Consider the following 17,751-nt stretch of genomic DNA (forward strand, 5'->3'; position numbering starts at 1 on the left):
GAGAACCTAGTACCCTGCACTATATTGCTAGTTCATTAATTATACAGTTCTGCTCAAAACACCTGCTTGCTTGAATAATTGTACTTGCCAGAGTGTGCCTTCAGCAGCACTGCTCTAAGAGTTCATTGTGATCATAAGGTACCACAAATTATACCATTTTAAATCTGACTGTAAGCCCCCTACTGAATTTAGGTTGAAAAACAAGATAACACAAATGTCCTCAGAGCAAAAATGTACACCTTTTCCTAKGAATTCGAAAATGATAAATATTTCCTATTACAAAAAGAACTCCAATTATTGTGGACTGTTTTCTTTACTTCCTGATTAGCAAGCAGAACGTGAATTCTTTGAGATATGCATTGGGAGTTACAGGCAGCTGAAAATACTGTGGTATTTTTTTTTTTTTTAGATGGGCCTAGCAACTCCTATGTGTGTTTTTGTTTTTAATTCCAGAGAAGCAGCTGGAAAGCTTAAACAGTTACAAGGTATCCCCAAGTTCACCAAACAGTTTGGACGGAACAGACTTGTCCTCCATTGACGCCATGATGTCAGCAGTAATGAATGTGGGGAAGATTGCTGAAAATGGCGGGAACTCTCAAAACATCAAATCCCCCTCAAAGTCTACTGCACCAAATCGGATTGGCAGGAGGAACCAGGTGTGTAAGCCCGAATACAGGGGGACCAAGGGGAGTCAAACAGCTGTGTGGGAAGAGATAAGTCATAATTATGTTTCTTTGATTGCTTTGCCTTTTTTTTCCTTAATAGATATTTCCTGTCTCCACCATTGCCCCTTTACGTATGTTTTCTGTTGGCCCTTCAGAATGTAACTTTAGAAAATTGGAGATGGAAGGGGTCGGCATGCTTGGATTCAGATGTAAAATGTTTGAGCACACACTCCCATTTCATGCAATGGGCAAATTGATCTAACAGATTCCACTAGCAGTGGCAAAGCCACCTAACAACTGCCTCTTCTTCCCCTCTGTGTCCTTTACCCAGGCTCTTGCATTCACTTAACCCATTGAAGAGCCAGTTCGTTTCACTATCCTAGGGGAAAAAGTAAATAGCTTGAATAAGTAGGAGCAGGGCCATGTGGCAGCGAGCTGTGAGGCTTGGCTTGCCCGCTGTGCAGGACCCCTCCTGAAGTGCACGCCTGTTCCCGGTGAAGGTCCAGATGCTTAAAGGTTAAAGGTGGTGTTAGAACGAAACATCTGTAAGGTCCCTCAGTTCGCACGTTTGCAGTGTAAGGTGCCCTTACTTTGTTGTTAATAAAAATATGAAGAGCTATTGCAGAATGCTTTGTATAAGTCCTGCAGTGCAAATATATGTAGATTTTATCAGTTTTTTTCCATTTACCAGTTGATGGCACCAGTTGATAGCAGTATTGTTCTAAAGAAGTGAAAGGAAAGAACCATATCAGTTAAAGCTGTGATTATTTATATCCATGTTTCTCTCCTGATGGGACAAGCCCCACCACTGAAGGTGCTGCAGAGCAGTAAGAAATGTCCCAAATTCTTGTGTGCATTTGACTTCAGAACCTGTGGAGAAGCACAGAGAATTTTTAAATGAATCAAGAGGTAGCAGGGACCAGAAAAGCTGAGAAGCATGACTCATGAAAAGTAGTTGCCCAGTTGTCCGATCATAAGTCTGTTGACTTATGACTGGTCTTGAATTTTTTGCTTAAAAGGAGTTAAAATCTATTAATTGTAAATGAACAAGAGAATTTGTAAATGAAGAACATTATACTGGCAGCTAGGTTTGTTGGATTGGATCGTATTGTCTAGCACCTGGCTTTAAGGTTTATTTGCTAATGCTCCCAGTTAGGGGTTGCCCTGGTTCCTTGATTTCATCGTGTGAAGCAGGCATTGGTGTTCAGACTAGTCTCAGTGGCAGTGCTATTACACAGCTGTCCACTGGTACACCATGTGGTTTGGCTTCAGGGGAGTTTATTAGTGTTACTGACCTTTATTCCACCTGATATTTCAATGGGCATTGAATCAAAGAAAGCTCGAGAGTAAATGTGACAGGATTAAGAGGGATTCTTACAGTGTAAAAATAAATAAATACATTGAAAACATAGTAAATAGCCTATTTGTTTCTAGGCTGAAAGATTGTTATTGCCAGGGGGGGCAAATGGCTATGTTACTGAGAAAATAGAAGTGAGATGTGAAATATTAAGTGGGTATCAATCTGTTTAACAACCTCTAATACAGTGAATTTTCATTTTCAGCATAGCAGAATGAAAGCACTGAATTGTTTCAGTGTGTAGCAGCATACAGATCTCTAATTCTGGTCAGAATGTGCCCTTTATTATAATTACAACAATAATAACAGTTAGCTAGTTTTCTGGGCCTGACTGCTGTTTCCCATGAGTTGGCAGTGAAACGTTTTGCCCTGAACCTTTGTCCTAAGTCTATGGTTCTCTTTATAATGCTGACTTTATCTTGGCTCTAGTCTATCCACAGTCTAATAAGCATGTTCTCACATCAACCTGCACCCATTATAACTTCACATTTACCTTGCTCTTGAAGAAAATAAAAAAACAAAGGCATTTCTTGAGGTGGAGGAAAAATAAATAAACCCAATGCACAACTCCAAAATGACTTGCCATCAGTTGAATGCAGAACAGCCATGCCAGACTGACTTACTACAGAAAGAGCAGCTAACAAATTAGCTGCTAATTTTATCTTTCAGTTCAGGAAGTGCTTTTTTACCAACCTGGCTCCAGTGGGGTGGATTAGTGCTCTGTTTTAAATTTGTTGGTGGGGGTGCTTTTACAGTAGGGATGCTAATGTTTTTTCGTCTGGATTGGATCAGTCAACAGAATTCCTGTTGTAGCTACCCTTGATTTGCTTGAGCTGTGTTACGGTATGCAGTGTGTACCCTGTGTGACCACTGGAGAAAGTTTGGGTTTTAGTTAATAATAAACCCCAGATTCAATACTAATCAGCTCTGGCTGAGCTGTAGTGTGTTTCTGATCTTTGCTTCAAGGTGAACCAGTAATTACTCTATCTTCTGTTAATTTGCTGATTCAAAGAGCAGGCAGTCTAGAAAGCAGGCTTTGAAACAATTAATTGCATCATGTAGAACTGTATCACTCATTCAAAAGGGGGCAAAAAAAAAAAAAGTAGGTTGATAATTTCACAGAAATACCTTGGGGATTAAACACATCTAAACTGTCAGCACAGCTACAGGGATTTTCCTCACAGCAGTGTGTTTGTTCCTTGTCCTGAGCCAACTTTAACAGGGTTGCAGTATAATTGGAGCTGAGCATTACTCCACAGACTGATTGCATATAGTAAAATAAAGTAGTATAGGTAGGATGGAGTCCGTCTGTGTGTGAATTATATGTTTGTATATAAAAATGTGTTGGGGGGGCCACCGGGATAATGTGTTTTAATTTTCTTGAGGTGTTCAGACTTCATAATGGCAGCCTCTCTTACTTGCTTTCTAATGTTTTGTGAGTAATAGTACATTATGCCTGGGCCTGTGTGTGGCCTACAGTGAGATCAACTTTAGGATAGAGAGGCCTGAAGTATGGTTAGAAAAATGTACGTATGTATGGGAGAAACAGCAAAGAGTGGGGAATCCTAACATTTGCAGTCCTGATACTTTTAGGTATGAGGTCACAGGTTTTGTTTACTTGAAGCAAAGCAAGAAAATAGCTGTTCATCCACAAGTGACAGAGATTAATAGAAAATTATCATGATCCTGTTTTGGAAAACACAATGTCAGATTTTAATGGGGAGCTCTCTTTATACAATGGTTCCCCCAAGGTAGAGATGTAAAAGGAGATATTGCTTCATTAAGTTCTTTAAGACTTCAAAATGCTTTCTCTAACACTGTGTCAGCATCTTTCCTCCTAAAAGTCCAGAGAATTTGTCACAGAAACCTGGGTAAGTAATTCCCAGAATTTCCCACAAATGCTTATGTCTGACAATCTGGAAATGGTTGCTTCTCAATTGATGACTTTTGGGACAGTGATGGAGAAAAGAGTTGTTTGGAAAGAGGAAATGGATGGACACACTCATATCCATCAACTCCCTCCCATTTCTGACTAAAGAGTTCTTTAGGGGTTATTTTGCTTGTTTTCATGGTTTTACTAATGATACTTAAAGTAGTCAGCAAGGAAGTTCAGTAGAATGAGTCCTTTTAGCATGAATATTATACTTGCCTGTCAGTCATGCAGAGATGATTTTTGTACTCTCTTTTGTACCAGAAGTTCAGATAACAAGTGGTGGATCTGTCTAGCTGGTAAAGATTTGCATCATTCTACAGAAAATTGAGGTTTAATTTTCAGTGCCAGACCTTCTTGCTTTTAGTGTACAGACTTTGGTGTAGAAGCCACATGTGGGCTTATTGCCGAGATGGTGAAAATGTCATTCAGTAGCCATCCTTGTGGATGCTTCAGCAAAATGCCTTTGGTTCCTGTGAGAGTGCTATTTCATGCAGTTTTACTGAGTGTCTCAAGGGCATACTTAAATCAGGCTGAGTTCTCCAGTCAGCTTCATTGTTTGTACTCGTGACTGGACCATGGTTAGTCCTGATTCTCACCTGGGTGGAGGGAATAATCAGGTTCATAATGTGTTCATTTTGAGTCACGTACACTCCTGCATCGTCACCTCTTTCTCGCTATGATCTCATCRGATCTTGCAAGCTTAAGAAGGCTTGGACCTGGCCAGTGTGCCTGGATGGGATGGTTCCAGGAGAAACAGGATGCTAAGGGAAATAGTGCTGGTGATTCAGTAAATGCAGTTCTTCCTTCTGAGTCAGCCATGGAGCAGAACGTGCAGCCCCTACAAAAGGGCATTGGGCTAGTGCCCTGCCTTTCAGATAGCGTGGAAAACCTGAAGTCCTGAAGACTTGTGCTTATTAAAGATCTTTTGGGGAGATTAGTGGGGTTTGCCCACATATTCTGGCGGTGTTCCAGCCTGGGTAATTACTTTCTGCTCACCTACTAAACTCCTTCTGGCAGTTGGAGCTGGTCGCAATAATTGCCTTCACTTCCTGTCCTAAACTGCTACTGCTGAGTATCTGTGTGCTGTTAAAACAGCTGCTGCACTTCTGCGGTGGTTGAAATGTCTCCTATTTATAAATTCAGAAGTTTCTGAAACTTCCCTGAGGGATGTATCAGGATGATAAATGTATACGTGCAAGTTGTTCTGTTAGCAGTGCCCTATTGTACGTAGGATGGCTTATGTTTTTTTCCATCCCCAGAGTAGTAGCTTTTGAAATCGTTTATAGCTGTATTCCTTCTGATTTTTGCTTTGTTTATTTTGTTCACAGGAAACAAAAGAAGAGAAGTCTTCCTATACCTGTCCTCTGTGTGAAAAGATTTGCACTACACAGCACCAGCTAACTATGCACATTCGTCAGGTATGCAAAGTACCGGCTCTTGATTCTTACTTTTATTAAGAGTGCATTTTCTTATAGCAAAAACCAATTCCATGTACAAACCAGAAAGGTTTCATTATGCCTTTTTCAATTGTTTTGCTTTCAGTAGATGAAGAAGGCTAAAATAAAAGTTGGGTTATCTCCCTCCCCCTACCCTTCTGTTTCCCAGGAGTGGCTCAAACAAGGAAGTGTGTCCTGCTCTGCATAGCTTAAGGTATCCCAAGGATCCAGAAAACCCCTTCCATCACGAGGCATATGTCCTGTTTTGTTATCCTGTTTGAGTACAGTTCCCTTTAGTGTTCATGCAAATTAAGAAGCAGGAAGTCCTTTGCAATTTTGCAGCAGTTTTGGAAGGCAAAATTTAAAAATACAGTTATTTATTTATTTTTAATGAATGATGCCCTTTTTAGTCAGCTACAGGCCTTCCCTTTCTCCTCTTCAAATATGTATGTACTTTATGGAGGAACTTTGGCCTTATCTATGTCAGAGAGTCCTGCACTGGATACTAAGGTTGTGGTTCACCACTGTGAGTCCACTTGATGCTTAGTACTTCAGTTTTCCCTTCTGTACTATAATTATGATTTAATTCTTTTTGATTCTCCTGGGGATTTTTTTGGTATGTGAAGAAATCTTCAAGTCTTTGCACGCATGTAAGAAAGAGTGGTGCATATAGCACAGTAGCTAATGGTTACTGTGATGCATGGTTCCCTGTGATGCATTCTTATGGCACAGGAGTCTGCATATGTATACAGAAGCACTTTACTTCTGTTTTCTTATTACACAGTCACTTTGAAATTAATACCTTTGCAGAGGATATATTTTAAGTGTCTTACTTCTGTCATAAAGTTCATAAATTACATCCTCTTTCTGTTTTTCCCTTCATACTCATGTGATCACAAACCCTGTGTAGCTTAAGGGTATCCCAAGGCACCCATTTGTCTGATGGGCTGCTGCTGGATCTCCATCCATCCTTTCCTGATGCACATCCAGCAGAAATGGTGGATGTGGTGGGCATTTCAGGCTGCGTGCAGCAGCTACCTGTGATGTTGCATTAAGGAGTTAAAAGGGTGGGGGAGGAGTTGAAGTGGGAGGGCTTGGGAGGAGAGGTATATACAGGGCACACCTCATATGGGGTATTGTGACAAGTGGGTCTTTAAAGCTGCTTTTAAGTTGTTCTCTCTAATATTTTACTGGCACTTCAGAAGGGGCATTCAGTGAAAAAAAAAATCATTGCTTTCTCTAGCATAACACTGACACTGGAGGGACAGACCATTCCTGCAGCATCTGTGGAAAGTCTCTGAGCTCAGCGAGCTCCCTTGATCGCCACATGCTGGTGCACTCAGGTGAAAGGCCTTATAAATGTTCAGTATGTGGACAGTCCTTCACCACCAATGGAAACATGCACAGGTGAGTGCTGATCATGACCCATTAGTTTGGAAAGGACTACAGGATAGGGGGCTATTTTGCTTCTTTGGAAGGACTGTTAAGTTGAGTAAAGACCCTTGGGCCAAAAATATGGACTGTTTATGATCTACAACTATGGCATGACACCCAAGGACTCCACAACTACTGAGATGCTTAAGCTGTGGGAGCAAGTCAGAACTGAGAGAGGTCTTTTAGATTATTTCAGAGATCATCAAGAGTTGTTACGGATATTCAGAAGTATTGCTTTTTTGGGTTTGGGGGTTTTTTTGGGAGGCAAACAGGATAGATTTTTCTCAAAGGATAAAAATATATAGCCAGGCTGTAAAGGATCTTCTACTTTTGTAGCTCTGGAGTAGCAGGTGCAAATTATTGTATTGAGACATCCATGTTGTTGGTGGGTGCTAAGCAGTTAGATATCCAAGTGCCATCATGAAGATGCCTCTTCAGAATAATGGATGTTTTTTAAACACATACGTTAATACTTGCCTGCACTGTAGACAACTTACCACATCACAGATCCAGGAAATTCTCTGTAACCAAAGTTGTCAAACATACTTCATGTAGTTTCTTTCATAGGGATGTAACAATACTTGCAGTTGTCAACTGGGGAAACAAAATGTTAAATCACATGTATGTTCCTTCCCCTCTCTCATCCCCCAATTCTGTATTCATTTATTTGCATGGGTGGAGTGCCTCAGAGCTGATTAAGACTTTGTGAATTCCCACATAGTGTTAGTCCCCATATCAAAGCGTTTACAGCCTACAAACAGAGTGCAAGACAGGTGGGGGAAAGGAAGATGGCTTATAAGCAAAATGACAAGAGTGATGGTTACAGACCGGTTCTGTGTGGGAGGAAAGAGATCTTATTTCCTTGATTATTACTGGCCATTTTCCCATAGTCTATAGGTGGAATAAAAGGAGTGATTTTCAGTGACACTAAAGATGACCTAATCCTGCACAAAGAAGTCAGTAGCTGCTTGCTGCTCTACCTTTTTTTTTTTTTTTTTTGCATCATGTTGTCTGATTTAAACAGTCAACCAAAAATGGAGGTGGGATGGGAGGAAAGCAATTTTGTAATTATATCTTTATTTAACCTATACTTGATTAGAAGTGGGGAGAGTTGGAGAGAGAAACAAAGTGAGAAAGACATAAGGATGCTGAGAGGAGGTACTGGCCTTGGGCATTGAATAAATCTCACCTCTGACTCATCTGACCAGTAGGCAGAGGTGTTGCGAGCCACACATTTCCCAAACCGGAGGTCAGACATTGTATCATCTGCTGTGACGAAGGCAGGGTAGTTTCTGATGCCACTGTCAGCATTAGAGGGTGAGAATTCCAGTGTCAGGACACTTGTGTTGTCTGACACGCTTGTGTCTAGCTCCTCAGCCCAGGCTGCTTGCCGAAGGGTTGCTGTGTTTTGTTTTGTTTTTGTTTTCTTAGCTCTTTGCTCACAACGCATCTCCTCATCCTCTCCCAGGAACAGGAAAGGGAGGCCACTTGTGAGACTTGACACCAGGCCTGTCAGATGTTGRTGCAGTAGCTTTGCTTCTTGGGGTTTCCCTATATAGCAGCTCTTACAGTGGTTTAGCAGCAGGTCTGCTAGCAGAGTGAGTGACTTGTCCAAAAGAAATAAATACAGATGAGAACCTTCTGATGACAAGACTGTTTTTAATCTTTTTTGATGAGCTGTTGCCCAAAGTTATCAGGATGGACTGCTGTATTTACCGACCACATTAAAAAGAACCTTTGTTCATGCAAGGAAAAGATTCCTAATATGGTTCTTTCCATCTGACAGGTGTTTGTTTGTATTTGCTCTTTAAAAATCCTCTTTGCGTGGACACACACTGCAGCACCTTAGTGGAACGTTGCAGAAATTTGATACTGAGCTCGGTGGCACTGAAACAAGTGACCTCAAACCTGTGACAGGCACGATCCTGAGCCTACTGAAATAGGGTGGTTTTACTAAAGGAGGGTAGTGGTTGACAGGACTGTGCTGTCACTTTTTTGCAATGAATAATCTTTTCCTATTGCTACAATAAAATATAAAAGTGAATCCTGCTGTTGAAGCAGAGCATGAATGTGCAAGTAGGCAGATGAGAATAAATGCAAAGTGAAATGAAATTCTATCTGGTGCTGTGACACACTCGGAAGGAAGATGTTCATTCTGCCCACTGGGTACCTCCTTCAGAAACAGGTATTTCTAGTCTAAGATGGTCTGAAATAAATTCTTACGTAGACACCTCAAACCTAGCTGTAGCATCGGGTCCTGTGGCCTGCCAGTGCTGTGGATGAATGCCTTTCACTTCAGGTGCAAAGCTACTCCTGCCCAGGATCCAAAAGCAAGGACCTGCTTGCCAGGTCCTGCCTTGTGTGCAGCTCCGGCCAGCCTCACTTGTGGTGGTACCATGTCTGTTCTTCAGCACCAGGTAGCCGAGGGGCATGGTAATCCAAGTCCATTTTTCTCTGCTCTCGCACGCATTTTTTTCCTTATTGCCCTCTATTTTTATACTAAAATATCTAAATAGTGACAGATACATGCCAAAACCAGAAAAGAATGAGACTTCTCATGTCCTCCCCGTAGTCAGGGTAGTGGTCTCCCTGGAKCATTGCACAGAGTGGGTGATTGGAGAGGCTGTGAGTTTAGCATAACATTGCGAACGATCTGCTGAAGAATAAACATGTCTTGTGGATGTCCTGCAAGATTCTTTAAATGTATCATTTTCTTTACCTTAAAGACATTCAGTGCAGAGGAGAGGAGTGAGAAGAAATTAATCTGCCAGCATCTGAATGGGGGGAGAATGTGTACGTGCTACATACGTCCTCTTCTCTTTCTCTTCCTCCACCTCATTCTGGTTCTCACTTAACTGTGCAATTTTTTTTTTTTTTTTTAACCTAGACTTTTATCATTAGACCTTCTGGGGAAAATATCCAATGAAACTTTTTTCAAGGGAAATATTGTGCTATAGGAGTACTTATTACGGTTCCAGGAGGGGATGAAATTTCTGATGCATTTTCCCACCTCATGACAACCCAGTCATTAGATATTCAGCTGAGAGGAGGGAAGGAGACAAGTTCAGGTTACTTCCTGGGTTAGAAAATATCATTTTTTTTATACTCTCTAAGTGCCTATAATCACCGTAGAAAGTATTTTTTCTCCTCCCTCACTTTTTTAATTGGAGGAGGAAATAAAACCCTCTAGAACTTGTCTTTCACATAATGGCAAAAATATTTTTGCAATCACAGGGCATTTTGTAGAGTGGGAACACTATTTTCTGCCTAGCTCTTCCCTGAGTTAGTCTAGCTGTGCTGGACTGTTGCATGTACTCTTTACCTGATAAATTGATGCTGCCTTTCCTGCCTCTCACAATACATGCAACACTTCATTTGTAAGTGAGTCATAGCCTCTCACATAGAGTCCTGTTTCTCTCTGTTGTGCTCCTTGGCTCCTTGTCAACAAGTCAAGCTGAATGGGCACAGCAAGCAGAGGGATGGAGAGGGAAGGTCCTCTTGTGTGGCACCATTCAGAAAAGAGGTTAAAACTTGCTTCCTTTTCGGACCAGGGTGACTCTTGGCCAGGATGTTCAATGGGGAACCGTATCTCAGAAAACTCTTGCAGGAGCTCTGTCCCAGTTGCCAGACTGCTCAGGAATGGAGCTCTGCTTTGGAGCCTCCTGCAGGGGCAGTCGCTCTTTGGAGCAAAGGTCTCTGGAGAGTGCCCAACGTCTAGCAAGGAAAGCTGATTTTCTCATTCTTCTGAGTATGCCACCAACCTAACCGCCTCAATATCAGTGCTGCTTCTCCTGCTTGAGGAGGGTTTTTGCAGTCTCATGCAGTAGTTGAGAGATCCATTAGTGTCTGGGGTCTATATCAGAGATATGAATTGCTCAGGAGGAGGAGAATGGAGAGAATGCTGCCCTTTTTTTGGGGGGGGCACATTTTTGTTTGTTTGTTTGTTTGTTTTGAGCAGTCCTGGGAAGAACAGGCCTTCCAGTATTGGGGACTGATTTGGGAGTTTGGGGGGGGCTTGTTTTCTTGTGAGCTTTTAGGAATTTGGAGGAAGGAGTTAGATCATAGTAATTCAGTTCAAAGTTCCTCTAATTGGAATAGCACTAAGATGATCAGTACATAAGAATATCTACTATTTAGGACACACTAGTCCTCACACTTTTATTCTAGGGACATGGACCCTATAGCTTTCTCTTGATTACAGTAAATTAGAGTGTTCTCAGATCTCCAGAAGGAACATAAACTATATGGAAAGAGGGTGTGTGCCTATAAAGGATTTTCTGTAGCACAGAAAGAACCGGGAATTTCCAAAGAAGTATCTCAAATCAGTGATTCAAGATTACAAAAGACTTTCTGTCTGTACTGTCACTGTTGCTCTTTAGTGAGTTGAGCTATGAATGGTGCCAACTCTGAGGAACTCTTTTGGGTCTGGGCTCTGCCACCAAACAGAAAGTTGCAAGTTTCTTTCTGCATCTCCTCCACCCCTGCATCTCTCCAAAATGCAGACAGAGGTGTTAATGTGCTGCTGTGGGTCTTGTTGGTGGTGGTTGGTACATTTTTAGCAAGGGATTTTAAGGTAGATAAAAGATTGATTTACTGTCTTTCACCCTGGTAGAACATGTATCAGACTTCAGCTGAAAGAGCTGCATCCACTTGCTCCAAAACAGATTCCTACAGGGTAGGAGACTTTGCCAGCAGCTCCTTTTCCATTTCTGTGACTAAGGATGGTCTGTACCTATGACTTTAAAATCTCRTTTTCTTCACTGCCAAAGACATGTTCTCCCTGCAACTTCAAAATGTTAATAGGATATAAATGCCAGAAGGGAGGTGAGAGACGTTCCTGCCAGTTTCCGGTGGGTGGCTATTAAAGGCTCTGTGGCAAGTTTGAAAAGATTAAGGGGATAATATATGTATTTCAACCACAACTTCCCCAGTTCAGTAAATTAAGTTCCAGTGTCCATGGCTGGTGTTTTCTGGGCTGTCCATAAGTGTCACAATGCAAATTAACTGGTGTTTCATATGAAACCAAAACCTCACAGGTTTCTACCTTCTTTTTTTCCCCTAGTTCTTTCCCCCATATGCAGTAAAATTCTTCAGAATGGGTTTTCATTTACATCCTACTTGTGTAATTGTAGGCTGTTTATATACTATCATACTATCTCAGGAATAGGTCTCAAAGTTTTGGGTTGGGTGGGGTTTTTTTGTTTTTTTGTTTTTTTGTTTTTTTGGCACATGCAAAACACCACATGCAACAACCACATGCAGAACTCTTTGAAACTCAAATTGGAAGATCTGGATTGCAGAAGCTATGCTTTGAAGCATGCTTATAAAGGGTCCTATCAAAGAAGGTATTTCTTCTTTTAATTAAGAAGGCAYTTTCATTCTCAATCTTATTTTCAGTGTTAGCTAATTTTCCCCAACTTTTTTTTTAATATGCTGTGGAGAGAAGAACAGCTGTTTTTGTTATCAGAGTATGGTGCTGTTCTGCTATTTAAATTAAGACTTTAAAATGCTTTATATGTGTGTGTACATGTTGCCGAATGTGTTTTTTTTTTTTTTTTAAGAAAGATAGAAAATGCATGTGCTGTTGAAGAGTAACCTACATTTGATGTTTCAGCAGACCATCTTCACTAGCAGGTGGAGAGCATACACTTGGTGAAGATTGTAACATATTGTAGGAAGATGAATGCTGGATGCTCATAAGGGCTTGGGGGTTGACATACATATGCTTTAATTATTTCCCCACTCTTTAACATGTATCTGCATTTCATGGGCAGGAATGCATCTAGGCTGCCTGTGACTTTGCATATACCCACTATGCAGACTGATCTCAAGATCCTGCTAAAGCCATCCTTTCCGTGCATTCCACTTGTGAATTTCTTGTGTTATTTATCTCCTTGGCCCGCTTCCAGTAAGTTGTCTGTGCTTTGTAGGGTGCAGTGTGGTAACAATGCCCAGCCTCTAAGTACAAATGGGATCTCTGCAGTCTAGTGCATGTACTCTGGCATTCGCTCGAGATGGGAATTTTTGGAGGCAGAGCATAGCCAAATGCAACGATGAACTTTTTTTTTTCAGAAGGGGAGAGCAACTGCTTTATTGCAACATGGTTTGGTTTCTGGATGTTTGCAAGGATGCCGAAGTGGAAATCTGGTACTAAACTTGGGCAGTTTTGAAAAACTGAAAATATAAGATCTTGAAGCTAAAAACAAATACCCAAGGAACTTTCCACACTGAAAATGACTGACGCTTTGCATGTGTGAAAAGGCCGTCTTTTATTGTCTTGCAGAATAGAAATGTCTCTTTGGTCATCTCCTGAGAAGCTCTTATTTCAATGCAGTTGGGCAGTGCTCTTAAATATGAAGAAGCAGGACATATTACAGTCTTTCAAATGCATTCCTTATAAATGGGGATGATTTAACCACTTTCAGCTTGTTAGTAAAAGATAAGCTTCAGCAAATGCAAGTGCCCTAATTCTTGAGCAGGGATAATTAACGCAAAGGACTAATTCTGTTTCTGGGAACAGGTAACTGTAGTTGCAGGAGACAACTGAGATGTGATGCCTGTTTTGGCTTTCTTTGCAATTAAAAACTGTTTCTTACATTTTCACTATTGCATTTTGTAAAGTTGGGGAAATGGATGGAGAGAATTTTTTTGTCTCCCTCCCAGTAGCAGATATACCCAGAGTAACTGGTTGGTATCCTGCTGGGACCCCTATGTTTTGAAAAAGATAAAAGGTCAGCATTTTTCAGCAACAGTATAGCAGTTAGAGTCTGTTCTTCTGGGTCTTTGATGAGAATTAGAAAAAGAAAACATTTTTACTGATCCCAAACAGACACTTTTGTCTGTCTCACTGTTGCTGAGTAAATTGTTCGCCTTTCATAAGGACTTTATACCAACCCTTTTTTTAATTCCCAGGACACAAATAGGGTGCTCCAAAAAAGCCCTCCATGGATACCTTGAGCTATAAGAGACTCAGAAGGAGCTCTTGTGTCACAGTACCCCTTCCTGTGAGCCATAAGAGCTGTAGGGAGATGCCACAATATCAGGCATGTTATGCACTGCTTGTAGCTTGGACAGTATCCCCCTTCAGTTATCATCACAGACCAGCAAAGGAAGTTAACACAAAAACACTAATGCTGAGGTCTGATTAGAATCAAGAGAAGCAAGGAAGTGCAGAGCTGAGATTTATATGCTGACCTTAATTAGCTCCATTGTTCTTGAGAACTGAAGCGTACACAATGAGCAACATTATACTTGCATCTCCAGAGCTCTTCGATACCTAAACATAAGAAAGAGTTCAGTGCACTTTTGAGGCCTCGATTTTGTGTGTGTTGCTTTAAAAAATACCTAAACCTCATCTTGTACATTGTCAGACTGTGGGTTTTACGTTTTTCGTTTTTTGGAAACAATAAAAGGGATGCCCTGCTCTCGGGAAGTTTAGGTTTCTGGTGTGAATTGTGCCAAGGGGAAGATGGCCTGACATAGCAGAGTAATACCACCCTCTTCATGGGCAATAACATAAATCTCCATGTAACAGAGTGTATTCAGCGCATCTTAGTACTGCTTTGTAACCCATGTCACAGTTCAAATGAGCACAAGCCACTTGACAGATTAGACTCTAGTTGCAGAGCACATGGCTGTGTGAGACCTTGATCTTTCTGCATAAGTACCCTTGCAGGAACATCACCTCCTTTAAAGGGTTAGTGTTTTCAGGGATGTACCTCCCCTTCCCAACTTGAAGAGCTACAGAATAAATACAGGCCTTAGCTTAGCAAGCACTAGAAAATTCAGGTTATCTTTGCGGGGAGTTGAGGTACTCTTAGTCTTTTGCCATAATCACGACATTGCGTGATTCTCATAGAGATGTTAGCTCTGGAGGTTAACATGGGATGTGTAGTATTGCTGGCATTTCAGTTGGTGGATTATATTCTTACCTGTGCTTCAGCTGGGTGATTCTGTGTAGAAAATGCTGGTTGCTGAGAAAGTTTGTATGTTAAGGTAATCTCCACATAGCCCTTTGTGCATACAGAGCAGAAGCACTTGCATTGCTTCTGTAATGAATGCGTGTTCGGTTTGTTCTTACTGTTGTCTGAAAAGACTCCAAAACCAAGTCCAAAAGAGAATGAGGAAAAAGCCTGTCTCAAACTGTGCTTGTGACTGCTGTCATTCCACCTTTAATGTATGTCTTCTAGCTTTACCTTTTCTCTCCCCCCCACACCCCAGTATCTAACCTGCTCAACCTGTTCCCGTTCAGCATGCTGGAACCAGCAAACTGCAGAACGTACCCCCTCTCAGGGTCAGCACTTGTTTTTCTTTTCTCCCATCTTTTTAAACAGGCTGTTCATTAATAGTAGGTTTTCAGTTTTGGGGGAAACTTTTTCTGGCTTCAAAAGAAAAAAAAAAAAGAAAAAAGGTGGGGTGGGTGGGRGGGATCTTGACATTTGGGCTTAGCCAGGGCCTTTCACTCTGATTTTTGAGCTGTGATGCTTAACTTGCATGATGCGCAGCTTCAGCAAAGATGTGTGCTGTAAACTGGCAGTGCCGTTATACAGTTGGTAAATAGCACAAACTATACAGATATTGCTTTGTCTTCCTCAAGGGCATCTGTTGGTATTCTGACTTCTCCAAGCTGCTCTCCTAGCTAAAGTTTTTTAAACACTCTCAGTGATTTTTAGAAAGTCCTCAGAGTCAGCTCTCCAGTGCTTCATGTGGAAAGCTGTCTTAAAACAGAGGAGGCAAACAACTTCTGTGTGGTTCGTTTTTAACATCAAACTATCTAAATGGGTTGTCTTTCTTGGCTTCAGACTGAGGGTGACGAGAGTGAGGTAATCCATATTTGTGATGGACTGTGCTGAAATTAATTTTGTTCTAGGGCGGAAGTTCCCAAACTCCCTGTATTCCACAGCGATTTCTGTTGATTCCTGTAAAGCAGYGCGAGTCATGCTGGGACTCTGTTTCCCCCGACTCCACTTGACTAAGCAGACATGTAACAAGACGTGAAACCTTTTCCTAGTGCTTTGCTGCTCAGATAGGGGATGCTGTGAGATCACGGTTGGTGAGGAAGCAGGACCACATGTTCAGGAACAGGAGAGGAAATGGTCTAAACACGTGAAACTTCTCCTACTGGGATGCAGACCTCAGCGCTGGGAAAAGTTTGTAGAAGTTGTGTGTGCAGCGATAACCCGTACTTCCTTGCCTCTCCAGTCACTTGGTAACTGCTGGTATCAGGAGAATGCGGAGACCCCGTTTTAACGAAGATGTGCTTTTATTATCTGGTGCAGCTTCCTTGTGTGTGTGTGTGTGTGTGTGTGTGTGTGTGTGTGTGTGTGTGTCGGGAGGGGTGGTGGTCAGCTCCATCTGCGCAGCATCCCCGGCATTGCTGCGGCAGTCTATTTTTTCCTCCTTGAGCTGTGTGACGCAGCAAGTTGTTCTGTGCCCTGTGCCATCAGGATTGCTCAATAGTAGAGTGTGACAGGGCAGCAACTGCATTAGGGCTCTGCCTGGTTTCTGGGAAGTAGCTGAGGGTTATGTTTGCTTGGTTGTTAAGGGGTGAGGTTTTGGGGAGAGACAGGACATACCTGGGACGACTTCACCATGTTTACTCTTCAGGATAAAACTTTTTTCCCTTTCTGACATCCCTTCTCTCTCTCTCTTTTTTTTTTCTCCTGATGCTAAAATTTAAAACTGTTTTAACTGTCCTCACCATCTAATAACACTTCCTTTTCTTTTAAAATGAAGTCTCCTAAGAAATCAACTACAAAGTCAGTGGCTAAACTTATATAGTGTGATAACTAAAGGAGGTGCCTGAAAACCACAAGTTGCCAAAAAGATGAAAGAAAATAGCAACTCAGAATGTCCTCAGCCAGATTTTTGGTACRCTGTTTTTAAAATATTGTCCCTGCTTAATTTTACTGTTGTTAGTAAACTTTTCTCTCCAAGCTTAAAGAATCACAGGAGCCTCTGAAAGATCTTTCTTCTAAGCTGTCCCTTATTAAACAGTTTCTTATGACGTAGCAGTCTCCGTGCAGTGTTTGGCACTGTTAATTTGGGTCCTCTCTGAATTTACTGCAAACTGCATGCAGGCGGTTTGGTGAAGTGATACTGGGAAGTTCACATTGCCTTTCTGTCCTCTTTTGCTGTCTCTTATGCAAGATTTGATGAGAACTGCAAATGAACGCTTTCTTCTCCTGTCCTTTGGGAAGCTTTGCTTTGGAGGCATGTTTTGAATCACTTCCCTGTCCCAGCATCATCAGGCAAATATTTGTCTCCTTCTTTTCYTTCGAGGTGCTCTGACACCGCTTCTGGTAGAGAGCAGGGGTAGCTTTGAGCCAAGGTGGGAATGCAGTTGTATCAATCTAAGCTTGTTTGAACTTGCTGATTCTGCGTAGCAAGTAGTTGCTTAAATATCCGTGAATACAGCATAATTATTCAGAAATGGTACTCTGCCCCCCTCCCCCTTTTGGATTTGTATGTCACTGTCTTTCTTCTCACTCATGCTAACAGCTTGCCTTTATCCACAGCAAAGCAAAATTTTGTTCTGGGAGAAAAATACAAAATGGTTTGTGTGCATGTGTGTTTATCATATATCCTTATGTATCATATATTGGCAGCTGCATGAAACTGGTTAAATTTGCAGGCTTCCCTGGTGGCACTGGAARGGGATTTCTGAGCTGTCATTTAAACATAATCACAGATGACTTTCACAGCCTTAGAGCACTCAGGTAGCCTTGGCAAATTTAAATAATAATGTTCATGTCATTCTAATGATGCCATCTGCCACCCTGCCATAAGGTTATTTTGACTTTGAGGGGTGGGCCTCATTACATAGGGTGATAGACAACGCAGCAACCCGCTTCACACTTGCAGAGATGCTTAACGCACATCTGCACGGCACCGCGGGAGGCGGCAGTTTGCAGGTCATTGTGCAGG

The 17,751-nt window shown here is 41.7% G+C and overlaps 1 protein-coding gene across 7 annotated transcripts in view; it reads left to right on the top strand.

Moving 5' to 3' along the window:
- Positions 1–17,751, top strand: part of RREB1 (ras responsive element binding protein 1) — a 127,765-nt gene that overhangs the window by 60,064 nt on the left and 49,950 nt on the right. For all 7 annotated transcript variants that reach the window (XM_026082855.1, XM_026082856.1, XM_026082858.1 and 4 more), the window contains 3 exons: positions 454–656; positions 5,284–5,373; positions 6,635–6,798. In XM_026082855.1, coding sequence (XP_025938640.1) covers positions 543–656; positions 5,284–5,373; positions 6,635–6,798 — 368 coding nt within the window. In that variant the 5' untranslated portion in view covers positions 454–542. The remainder of the gene's footprint in view (positions 1–453; positions 657–5,283; positions 5,374–6,634; positions 6,799–17,751) is intronic.

Source organism: Apteryx rowi, unplaced genomic scaffold (genome assembly GCF_003343035.1).
Source record: "Apteryx rowi isolate R43461 unplaced genomic scaffold, aptRow1 scaffold_596, whole genome shotgun sequence".
In the NCBI taxonomy this organism is placed as follows: Eukaryota; Metazoa; Chordata; class Aves; order Apterygiformes; family Apterygidae; genus Apteryx; species Apteryx rowi.